The sequence below is a fragment of the Staurois parvus genome, unplaced genomic scaffold (genome assembly GCF_062004578.1).
Source record: "Staurois parvus isolate SC_StPar_1 unplaced genomic scaffold, SC_StPar_1.0 ptg001614l, whole genome shotgun sequence".
In the NCBI taxonomy this organism is placed as follows: Eukaryota; Metazoa; Chordata; class Amphibia; order Anura; family Ranidae; genus Staurois; species Staurois parvus.
In genome coordinates this window covers 880,017-891,813 of record NW_028319410.1, presented here as the reverse complement: position 1 = coordinate 891,813, position 11,797 = coordinate 880,017, and the positions used below count along the sequence as shown (strand labels likewise).

The 11,797-nt window shown below is 45.2% G+C and overlaps 1 protein-coding gene across 1 annotated transcript; it reads left to right on the top strand.

Annotated features, from left to right (window-relative positions):
* The first annotated feature begins 3,787 nt into the window (after positions 1-3,787).
* Positions 3,788-10,810, top strand: LOC149435092 (protein C19orf12 homolog). The gene is made up of 3 exons (XM_089663021.1): positions 3,788-4,277; positions 6,163-6,330; positions 10,437-10,810. The coding sequence occupies exons 1-3, from the start codon at positions 4,253-4,255 to the stop codon at positions 10,700-10,702; spliced, it is 459 nt and encodes a 152-aa protein (XP_089519147.1). The 5' UTR covers positions 3,788-4,252; the 3' UTR covers positions 10,703-10,810.
* The last annotated feature ends 987 nt before the right edge of the window (positions 10,811-11,797 follow it).

Sequence of the window (11,797 nt, the reverse complement as noted above, 5' to 3'; positions counted from 1 at the left end):
AAAGCGCTGTGTATATTGATGGTGCTATATAAGTACCTGAAATAAATAAATATAAAATGCATATCTGAAGCTCAGTTCACAAAGCTTTAGCTCAAGGACATGAAATGTTTTTCTTTGCTCATTTTATTGGACTGAAAGCAAAACTAAACTCTCAATACCTCGTCTCCAATAGTCCGACGTCCACACGCTCTATGGATTATGCACCTTACTGGACAAAATGTACTACTAGGTCAGGCAAGGTTTTATGTGACTATTGCATTCCTCCAACAATTCTAGGTGCGAATCGCCTCTATTCCCTTTCATCATTTTGCTCCTGCTCTGTTTGTTTGCTTCTTGGCGCTCCAATCAAACGTTACTCTTTAAATGTATAAATCATTAGCAGCCCTAATGTCACCAATTTATTCCCACATGCAAATATACACCATAAAGTGCTAAAGTTTAAAGTGCTATGTGCAAAGAGCCAGAATACTAATACATACCATGGGTATAAACATAAAGTGGGGGTCTCCAAACCTCCCTCATTACACAAATACACATCATCTGATATGCGTAACCCCTCACCCTCCAGAGGATTTACCCCCCCTCCTGACCAGGCCATTTTTTGCGTTACGGTGCTGCATTACTTTAACCCCCCTGGCGGTATTCCTGAGTGTAGCTCGGGGTAAAGTTTCAGCACCACAAGCGGTAATCCCCCCGAGCTACACTCGGGAATACACTGCAGCGTTGCTCCGGGATCTCTTCTTCACTTACCTTGTCCTGCGCTCCTGCGATGTCCCCCCTGCAGTGTCCCCTGTAATGTCCTCCGGCCGATGCCGGCATCTGTCTTCCGGGTTCCGTTCCCTGCGACGTCGGGACGTACGAGGGACGGAACTGGCAGGAAATTTAAAAATGTGAAAAAGTGACATTCACTAAATACACTAAAATCACATAGTATAACATTCCTGTATCAAACCATTTCACATACATTTTGTCCCGAGTGCTTTGTCCGGCGCCCTGCCTGCATTTTTACTGTTCTTTCTGCCTGGAAACTGAGAAATGTCCATGGCGTCCAAAAAGCGTCCCTTTAGGTCAAAAGCGGTTTTAGATCGGCTAGAGAACAGCGATAGTAAATCAGAACCACTTGCAGAATTGAGTGATAATGATTCGTGGGGGAAATTCCTCATCAGACACTGAAAACGATTCTGCGACTGAGCTCAGCGATGTGCGAACTTGGCGCTCTATTTCACATTTCAGTGTTTTTGGTTTGATTATATTATTGAATAAAATGTATTATTATATTATTATTTTTTATGATTATTTATTATATTATAATTTATGATTTCGTGTTTCAAATTTTATCATCCCCGGGATGTTTACTAGACTCTTGTTCGGACAGATTTCAGTGAGTTATTCCTAAAAATTACAGGCCTACCATAAAAAAAGACATATTTCCATGCAAAAAAATGTACTGCTTTGAGCACAGAAATATGGACATAATCAGACTGCTAGGGAGGCTACCTGACAATTGCGCGGTCATTCAACACTGCACCCAAATTAAATTTACGTCCTTTTTTCCCCCATTAATTGAGCTTTCTTTCGGTGGTATTTTATCGCCTATGCATTTTTAATTTTTTGCGCCATAAAAAAAAAAGTCCAACAGTATTTTCATAAATTTAGGCCAAAATGTATTCTGCTCCGTGTCATTGCTAAAAAAAAAAAATCCCAATACGTGTAAATTAATTGGTTTACGTGAACGTTATAGTGTCTACAAATGGCGGTATATATACTGGGATTTTTTCATTTTTACTAGTAATGGCGGCGATCAGCGACTTATAGGGGGACTGCGGCGGACATTCTGACACTGGTTGGAGGGGAACTGACTTGGTGTCACGGATATCCCCAGTGACACCAATACAGTGATCAGTGCTAGAAAAAAAAGCACTGATACTTTACTAATGGCACTGGGCAGAAAGGGGTTAACCTGAGGGGCAATCAAAGGGTTAACTGTGTGCGGGGAGTGTTTTACTATGGGCCGGTGTCTGTGTGCAAACTGTAAGCACACTACTTTGGATCCAAAGCAGTGTGCCCGAGCTGACAGGGAGGAGAACTGTTAGTAAACAAAACAGTTCTCCTCCCTGTCGGAGATCCTTCGTAATTACCAGGTGCCGGCGAATAATCACCGGCTGGTACTCGGTGATTTACAGTCGCGGCCGCGAATGGCGGCGCGGGTAGGGCGAGCGAACACCTCGCGCGCCCCGTACCCGGAAATGCGAAATCATATATATATAGGTGATTTTGCACCCCTGTGATGCCCTGTAGCAGTATTTCTGCTATAGGATGGTCGGGAAGCAGTTAAATTCAATAAGCATTCAAGTTTATACAGCTTGGAGTTGGACTGTATGCATAAAAATGATGGCTTGGTCAAATATACTCACTTGCCTAATAATTGTGCACACAGTGTATACCTCATGTGCTGTTTGGTTGCACTTTGTTTTTGCACACTGGAGGTCATAGGGTAATGCAGTACTTGTGCATGGTGCAAGAATGTGCCATAATTAGGGGGGTGGGGGTGGCATATAAGTAGGGGTTATTTCCCCTTTAATTGTTGCTCCTCCTGGTAGGAGGATAGTTACATAGTTAGTCTGGCTGAAAAAAGACAAAAGTCCATCCAGTTCAACAAAAACCAAAAAAAAATCCTATACCCATGATGAGTCTGCCTTTTAAATATCATGGGTGGAACCAGGTCAGGAGAGCCTTCTGTAATAAATGAGAATGCCTCCTGCTCATAGGTGTGATAGCCTGGTATAGGTAGAGCAGAAGACTCCATGTCACTAGGGAATTGCTTCTAGCCTTGATTCCCTCCTAGGACTGGGGATGTCCTGAAACCACTCCAAAAAACAAAGGAAAGGGGGCTCAACCGTCTAGTGCACGGGTCTCAAACTGATGGCCCCCCAGCTGTTGCCAAACTACAAGTCCCATGAGACATTGCAAGATTGACAATTACAAGCATGACTCCCAAAGGTGGAGGCATGATGGGACTGGTAGTTTCGCAAAAGCTGGAGGGCCGCCAGTTTGACACCCCTGGTCTAGTGCATTATCCCACACATTTTATTTAAAATCAACATAAAATGTGCCCACAAGCATTCGAATAAAAATTGCACATCAAGCCACTCAGCTGTAGCTCAGTGGTCCTTGGTTCAGCACAGTCCAGAATACAAGAGGACCTCACTGGAGTCTTTGAATGGCCTACGCGTTTCAAAGGCAACCCCTTCTTCTTCAAAGCCAGCCAGGAGAGACTGCCTGGAGCTAGAGAGAAGAGGGAGAACAACAGAGAGGGAGTTGTGCATTCTTTCCCCTTTGGGGGAGAGGCTGGGCAAGGACTGTAGGGCTTAAGCCCAGGAAATGGAATTTAGGAAGGAAAATTCGAAGTATGTCTTGTGAGTACTACAATGCTCCCTCCCTCCTTCCAGCAACTGCAATTGTGTTCAAATTGAGCTACTATTGCCATTTTTTTTTTTTCGGAATGTCAGTATTACCTTTGGACTGGGTATATATTATGTTATTTTTATAGCAAGAAGTAAATTGTGCATCAAGAAGCCTCTGATGTTCCATTAGAAGACGTATAGAGTGATGTCAAGAGTACAGCAATACCCGGGGAGGATAGTTACTGAAGGCTTATGTACGGGTGCAAATCCAGTTGGCTCAGGAGCGGGTGGTCATTGGGGAAAGGAATGCACCCTCTTGACGTGACAGTGGACCCCCTCATGGAACACGTCAGGTGACCTGGGCTCCCAGTGTATGACAGGCCTCAGTTGCTTGGTAGGACATCACGATCCCTAACCTGGACCATGGCAGTGTCCTATGTGAGAAGTACTCCGGGCGGTAAGAGGTTAATAAATTAAGAACCAGGAGGATGTGGAAAAAGGACTAAGACCTGCATCTGTGAACTAGTTAGAATGCGCCCAAAGAATGCTGAAAGTAACCCTGAGACCCTGTGGGTAGGTGGAGCCCATCTGCATGTATCGGCCACTTGTGAAGGACCTTGGGCAGCCTGCCTACATGGGATTGTGACTAGTTTCGTTTCTCTTTCTCCTATTTGTTACTCCCCCTCAATCTCCAGACCCAGTTGCGCATGGTGTCAGACATATGCCTCCATCTACTGCTCCAGGCCTGATTATCGAGTTACTTTGTATGTTTTAGCATCCCGTTCTGACACCATATAGAGGATAGGTGGTGACTTCTCATTGACAAGCTTTCCGAAACAGCAGGTGACATGGACTGGGATCCTTCCTATCCAGGTAATGTGTGGCTCTCATCTCTCTGTCTGATAATTGGCGTATTTTATAACACTCTTTATATATTCCTATACAATATCCAGTCCCTGGCACTTCCCCATTCTGAATATGAACCGGCATACTACTTTATAAACATTTATATTGTAGTGATCCGATATTTTGTGATGCAGACTACTCTAAAATCCTGATCCTTTTATCCCGTTATATCATTTAGGAAGAGAAGAGCCAGTAAGACACTTCAGTTTCTCTTCTACTTCGTCTTGTTATATTACTTCTGTTTTATTTTTAAAGCAGAACTCCAGCCACAACCCAATTTCCCTTGTTATGGACAGAGTGTGGCAGTGTTGGGACCTCTGCATTTTATTGCAGCCCATGCCCTAGCCCAGGATTTCTTTCTTTTCTTTCTTTTCTTTCCTTCATCCTTTTCTTCTTCCTTCCCTCCTTTCTTCCTTCCCTCCTTTCTTTCCTCCTTCCCTCCTTCCCTCCTTCCTTCCTTTCTTTCTTCCTTCCTTTCTTCCATCCCTCCTTCCTTCCTTTACGCCTTCCTTTCTTCCTTCCCTCCTTTCCTTCTTCCATCCCTTCCTCCTTCCCTCCTTCCCTCCTTTCTTCCTTCCCTCCTTTCTTTCTTCCTTTCTTTCCTCCCTTCCTCCTTCCCTCCCTTTCTCCTTCCCTCCCTTTCTCCTTCCCTCCCTTTCTCCTTCCCTCTCTTCCTCCTTTCCTCCTTTCCTCCTTTCCTCCTTCCCTTCTTTCTTTCTTCCCTTCCTCCTTTCCTCCTTCCCTCCTTTCCTCCCTTCCTCCTTCCCTCCTATCTTTCTTCCCTTCCTCCTTCCCTCCTTTCCTCCTTCCTTCCTTTCCTCCTTCCCTCCTTCCCTCCTTCCCTTCTTCCTTTCCTCCTTTCCTCCTTTCCTCCTTCCCTCCTTTCCTCCTTCCTTCCTTTCCTCCTTTCCTCCTTCCCTCCTTCCCTCCTTCCCTTCTTCCTTTCCTCCTTTCCTCCTTTCCTCCTTCCCTCCTTTCCTCCCTTCCTCCTTCCCTCCTTTCTTCCTTTTATCACCAAAATTTTTTTTTTACATTTTTATTTTATTATTTTTTATGTTTGTGTTTTTTTTTTTTTGCATACTGTCACCCTAGCAGTACAGTGTCACTATGGTGACACTGTACTACTTGTGGGGGGTGATGAAGATTTTTTTTTTTTTTTTACACTGATTGCTTTTACACCCATAAAGGCTGTAAATACAATAATTTCTCCTCTCTGGCTGCATTCTTGAGAAATACTGTGAGAGCTGTGATTGGTCACAGCTTGTCACATGGTACAAGGCTGTTGTGAATGGCCCTGTACCATGTGATCTCTGTAATCATTCACAGATTTCAACGTAGTAAGCAATGATGTCAGGACATCTTGCTTACTCCTATTCAGGTGATCACTTATTGGCCAATCAGTGATCACATGATCAGGACCCGTACAGCAATCCGTGTTCCTCTGGACACAGCGGACACCGGATGGCAGTGCCAGGCGCTCCCAGGGAGCGAACACAGTCTAAAATGGCAGGCACCATTTATGAACGGCAACCCGCCCTTGGCCACCGTCCAGCCGTTTATATACATGGGTCTGACGGGAAGTAGTTAAAAAAAGAGTCCTGCGCCTTTTTGGTGCAGATGCTCAAATCACACCGAACCGACATTTGCATGTCATTCACACAGGGATGCAGTGCGATTCCCGTGCGGATTACATGCGGTGTCACGCACTGCATAGTGTGAACCTCGGCTCAAGGAAGAAGTAGTCATTGAAAGTTAGATTTTCAATTTTATTCCATTCCATTGTTTTACTTTTGTCAATGTTTTAAGTTTTTTTTTTTTTTTTTATACTTCTCTTAATATCTCTCTGTCCTAGCGTGGAGAAATTCACCAGACATCAAGGTTCTGCAGTGCCTCTTGTTGCACATTTCCACTGAAAGGAAAATGAGAGCTGCCGTGAAACACACTACCGGGCGCAATCTGATGACGGGGACCTTTGCCGTGATGGGAGGCTTGCTGGGAGGACCGCCGGGAATGGTGGCCGGTAATAAACGTCTTGTATGGTGTTTCTGCAGCTTGGGATATTCATCTGTATGTATGTAGTGGAGGAAAAAAAAATTGAAGCTGAACAATAGTATTGAGCATCTTCTGATCGCTTTAATTATTAGCTACTTTTCATTTAAAAAGTTCCTCAACTCCTTATTTTTACCAGATTCTTGCAGTTGCAGTTCAACCCCAACCTTCCCTCCAGTCTTGTACAGTTGTAGCGGCTCCTCCCCTCCAGTCTTGTACAGTTGTAGCGGCTCCTCCCCTCAAGTCTTGTACAGTTGTAGCGGCTCCTCCCCTCCAGTCTTGCACAGTTGTACCGCTCCTCCCCTCCAGTCTTGTACAGTTGTAGCGGCTCCTCCCCTCCAGTCTTGCATAGTTGTAGCGGCTCCTCCCCTCCAGTCTTGCACAGTTGTAGCGGCTCCTCCCCTCCAGTCTTGCACAGTTGTACCGCTCCTCCCCTTCAGTCTTGCATAGTTGTAGCGGCTCCTCCCCGTTAGTCTTGCATAGTTGTAGCGGCTCCTCCCCTTCAGTCTTGTATAGTTGTAGCGGCTCCTCCCTTCCAGTCTCGCACAGTTGTAGCGGCTCCTCCCCGTTAGTCTTGCATAGTTGTAGCGGCTCCTCCCCTTCAGTCTTGTACAGTTGTAGCGGCTCCTCCCCTCCAGTCTTGCACAGTTGTAGCCGCTCCTCCCCTTCAGTCTTGCATAGTTGTAGCGGCTCCTCTCCTTCAGTCTTGTACAGCTGTAGCGGCTCCTCCCTTCCAGTCTTGTACAGTTGTAGCGGCTCCTCCCCTCCAGTCTTGTACAGTTGTACCGGCTCCTCCCTTCCAGTCTTGCACAGTTGTACTGGCTCCTCCCCTCCAGTCTTGTACAGTTGTAGCGGCTCCTCCTCTTCAGTCTCGCACAGGTGTACCGGTTCCTCCTCTTCAGTATTGCACAGTTGTACCGGTTCCTCCCCTTCAGTCTTGCACAGTTGTACCGGCTCCTCCCCTTCAGTCTTGCACAGTTGTACCGGTTCCTCCCCTTCAGTCTTGCACAGTTGTAGTGGCTCCTCTCCTGGACTGAAATGGCTTACTCTGATTTCATTGCACACTGGGAGCTTCTCACAATGTGCATTAGAAGCTGCAGCAATCAGATAGAGCCCACCTCATTTCCTGGCTGGAGGACTTCCAGTATCATCTAGCACTTTCCTCCCCGTCCTGACTATCTCTGGACTGACCCTTTCATTCAGTGAATTTCAGTTCTTTCAATCACAGAGTGCTTTCAAAATAACCTTACTTTTTCTTAACCCCGCCTCCCAGCCCTTTAAGGGTTTCAGAAGCTTGGAGGCGGGGCAGGGTTTTAGGGTCATAAGACCGCCATGATTTGCCGCCACGGCGGTCAGATGATCAGGAAAGGTCCTGATCAAAAGAGGAGATCAGGACCTTTTCTTGAGTACCATACATGTGTGCTGGGAGCGCACAGGGCACACGCTCTCAGCACATATGTTTTTCTTAATTGCACGCAAATGTGCAGCTGGCGTGAAGAGATTAATATGGTCCATTTTCTCAGTTTATATATTTCATACACTATGTTGCCAAAAGTATTGGGATGCCTGCCTTTATACACACAGTTATTTGTTTATTTCAGGTACTTATATAGCTCCGTAAATGTACTCCGCGCTTTACATATACAGTCAGGTCCATAAATATTGGGACATCGACACAATTCTAACATTTTTGGCTCTATACACCACCACAATGGATTTGAAATGAAATGCACAAGATGTGCTTTAACTGCAGACTCTCAGCTTTAATTTGAGGGTATTTACAGCCAAATCAGGTGAACGGTGTAGGAATTACAACTGTTTGCATATGTGCCTCCCACTTGTTAAGGGACCAAAAGTAATGGGACAATTGACTTCTCAGCTGTTCCATGGCCAGGTGTGTGTTATTCCCTCATTATCCCAATTACAATGAGCAGATAAAAGGTCCAGAGTTCATTTCAAGTGTGCTATTTGCATTTGGAATCTGTTGCTGTCAACTCTCAAGATGAGATCCAAAGAGCTGTCACTATCAGTGAAGCAAGCCATCATTAGGCCGAAAAAACAAAACAAACCCATCAGAGAGATAGCAAAAACATTAGGCGTGGCCAAAACAACTGTTTGGAACATTCTTAAAAAGAAGGAATGCACCGGTGAGCTCAGCAACACCAAAAGACCCGGAAGACCCCGGAAAACAACTGTGGTGGATGAGCGAAGAATTCTTTCCCTGGTGAAGAAAACCCCCTTCACAACAGTTGGCCAGATCAAGAACACTCTCCAGGAGGTAGGTGTATGTGTGTCAAAGTCACCAATCAAGAGAAGACTTCACCAGAGTGAATACAGAGGGTTCACCACAAGATGTAAACCATTGGTGAGCCTCAAAAACAGGAAGGCCAGATTAGAGTTTGCCAAACGACATCTAAAAAGCCTTCACAGTTCTGGAACAACATCTTATGGACAGATGAGACCGAGATCAACTTGTACCCGAGTGATGGGAAGAGAAGAGTATGGAGAAGGAACTGCTCATGGTCCTAAGCATACCACCTCATCAGTGAAGCATGGTGGTGGTAGTGTCATGGCGTGGGCATGTATGGCTGCCAATGGAACTGCTTCTCTTGTATTTATTGATGATGTGACTGCTGACAGAAGCAGCTGGATGAATTCTGAAGTGTTTCGGGAATATTATCTGCTCATATTCAGCCAAATGCTTCACAACTCATTGGACGCTTCACAGTGCAGATGGACAATGACCCAAAGCAGACTGCAAAAGCAACCAAAGAGTTTTTTAAAGGAAAGAAGTGGAATGTTCTGCAATGGCCAAGTCAGTCACCTGACCTGAATCCGATTGAGCATTTCACTTGCTGAAGACAAAACTGAAGGGAAAATGCCCCAAGAACAAGCAGGAACTGAAGACAGTTGCAGTAGAGGCCTGGCAGAGCATCACCAGGGATGAAACCCAGCGTCTGGTGATGTCTATGCGTTCCAGACTTCAGGCTGTAATTGACTGCAAAGGATTTGCAACCAAGTATTAAAAAGTGAAAGTTTGATTTATGATTATTATTCTGTCCCATTACTTTTGGTCCCTTAACAAATGGGAGGCACATATGCAAACTGTTGTAATTCCTACACCGTTCACCTGATTTGGATGTAAATACCCTCAAATTAAAGCTGACAGTCTGCAGTTAAAGCACATCTTGTTTGTTTCATTTCAAATCCATTGTGGTGGTGTATAGAGCCCAAAATGTTAGAATTGTGTCCATGTCCCAATATTTATGGACCTGACTGTATATTGTACATTCACATCAGTCCCTAACCCTCAAGGGGTGTACAATCTAAGGTCCCTAACTCACATTCATACATACACATACTAGGGACAATGTAGACAGGATCCAATTCACCTACCAGCATGTCTTTGGAGTGTGGGAGAAAACCAGAGTACCCGGAGGAAACCCACGCAGGCACAGGGAGAACAGGCAAACTCCAGGCAGGTGGTGTCGTGGTTGGGATTCAAACCTTAGTACTGCCAAGTGGAAGTGCTAACCATTTAGCCACTGTGCTGCCCAAATCCTCTGGAGGGCAAAAAAACAAACAAAAACAACAACAACAAAAAGTGTAATAAACCAAATAAAAAAAAAAGTTTTATTACAATTTTTTTTTTTAAGCACACTCCTCGTTCATCCATACGCCAATGCAAACGCGCAAACGCATATGTAAACCATAATTTCGCCACGCATGTGAAGTATCGCCATAAACGAGGGAGCACAATCATTTTAGCACCATCAGTCACAGTTAACTCCACACTGATCCCCTACAACTGCCACCTACTGACACATTGGTACCTACCAGCACGTCTTTGGGTTTCCTCCAGCACTCCACACAGGCACAGAGAGAACATGCAAACTCCAGGCAGGTGGTCCTGTGATTGGGATTTGAACCAATGACCCGAGTACTGCCAGGCGGAAGCGCTAACCATTTCGCCACTGTGCTGCCCAAATTATTTTTTATTAATCTGCTTATTTTTTCCCCACAAAATTGGAGTTACCCTTTAACAGCTAATAAGATCTGTGTATTTTGTGCCTGTAGGAGGAGTCGCCGGAAGAATATTGGGCTCCTGGGTGAGCAGGGGTAAGTTTAAACCCGTCTCTGAGATCTTTATGGAGCTGCCCCCGGACATGTGGGAGAAGTTGTCCAATAAAATCTACCCCATCATCAGCCACTTGGACTGGAGCAGTGCTACCGATCTTATCCAGCTTGTCCTAGGAAATGCCTCTATAAAGTGGAAGGTAGTGGAAGCGATTGTCAGCTTCGTGACCAAGGAGCTGAATGCAGAAATTAAATATGGAGGCTAGAGAGGATCGCCGCCAATCATGTTACTTCAAATTGGGCTCATATGACGGTTACCTTTTCAATGGGCAGAGAATCTGAAATGTTAAAATAAAAAAAATTCAAATATCAAATATTGTTCTAAATATATTGTCCATTCCTTGTCCCCTTCCATCACGGATTTTTTTCTCTCTCCTTCTTTTATTTCTTCTCTTTATCTTCTCTTGTTTTATCTTTTCCCATTACAAAATATATCGAAAACCTAGAGAGTAGGTAGCACTACCCCCTTAGGGGTTGCTGTTGAATTTGGGTCCCCCTGTAGTCCTGCATAGCCAGTCATTTAGCATTTTCCACACAGCTTTCTTCCATGGTCAGAAATCAATCCTTTAGCGTTGCTTTTTTGATTTTTTGAGGGGACTAAACTTGGAAGGGGTATATACAGGGGCGGACTGACAACTTATGGGGGCCCCGGGCAATAGGGGATCATGGGACCCCTGTGTCCTCGCCCACACTCAAACCACACCCAAAAAAGCATATAAAAGGCATCTCATGGGGCCCCCTACTGATCCTGGGCCCTCAGGCAGTGCCCGAGTTCCCAAATGGTCAGTCCACCCCTGGGTGTATAAGATGCCCAATGGAACCAAAATCTGAGGACAACTTCCTGAACTATTCACTGCTTGGGTTAGGCTTGATGTTCGCTTGGGTTGGGTTAGGCGGGGTGTTTGCCCGCTGTGCCCTGACAGTGTTTTATGATTGGCCAAAGCAATGCACCTGATGGTAGGTCAGGTGCAATGCTTTGGCCAATCACAGAGCATGATGACGTCACAAGGGGGTGGGGTCACCGCCGCCCCCTTGTGAGATCATCACACTATTTAAGAACTGTCAGATGGCGGGAGCCAGCGTTGAGAGCGGAGCGTTTCTTTTGTTTTCTTTTTTCACGTCACCGGTGGCGGTGGGCATCGTAATTGACGTTGGATCTACTTCGGGGGACATTTTTTTCATTTTTGATTTTAATAAAGGACTTGCCAAAGACTGTTCGTCATTTTTTACACTATACTTTTTTTTTTTTGTGAATGAGTAGCGGTACCATGTACCCCATACACATTCACAAAGGCAGGGAG

Coding starts and splice junctions, on each gene's coding strand:
- LOC149435092 (XM_089663021.1), top strand. CDS start 4,253: ATGGACTGGGATCCTTCCTATCCAG. Junction 4,278..6,162: donor CTGGGATCCTTCCTATCCAG/GTAATGTGTGGC, acceptor TCTCTGTCCTAG/CGTGGAGAAATTCACCAGAC. Junction 6,331..10,436: donor ACCGCCGGGAATGGTGGCCG/GTAATAAACGTC, acceptor TTGTGCCTGTAG/GAGGAGTCGCCGGAAGAATA.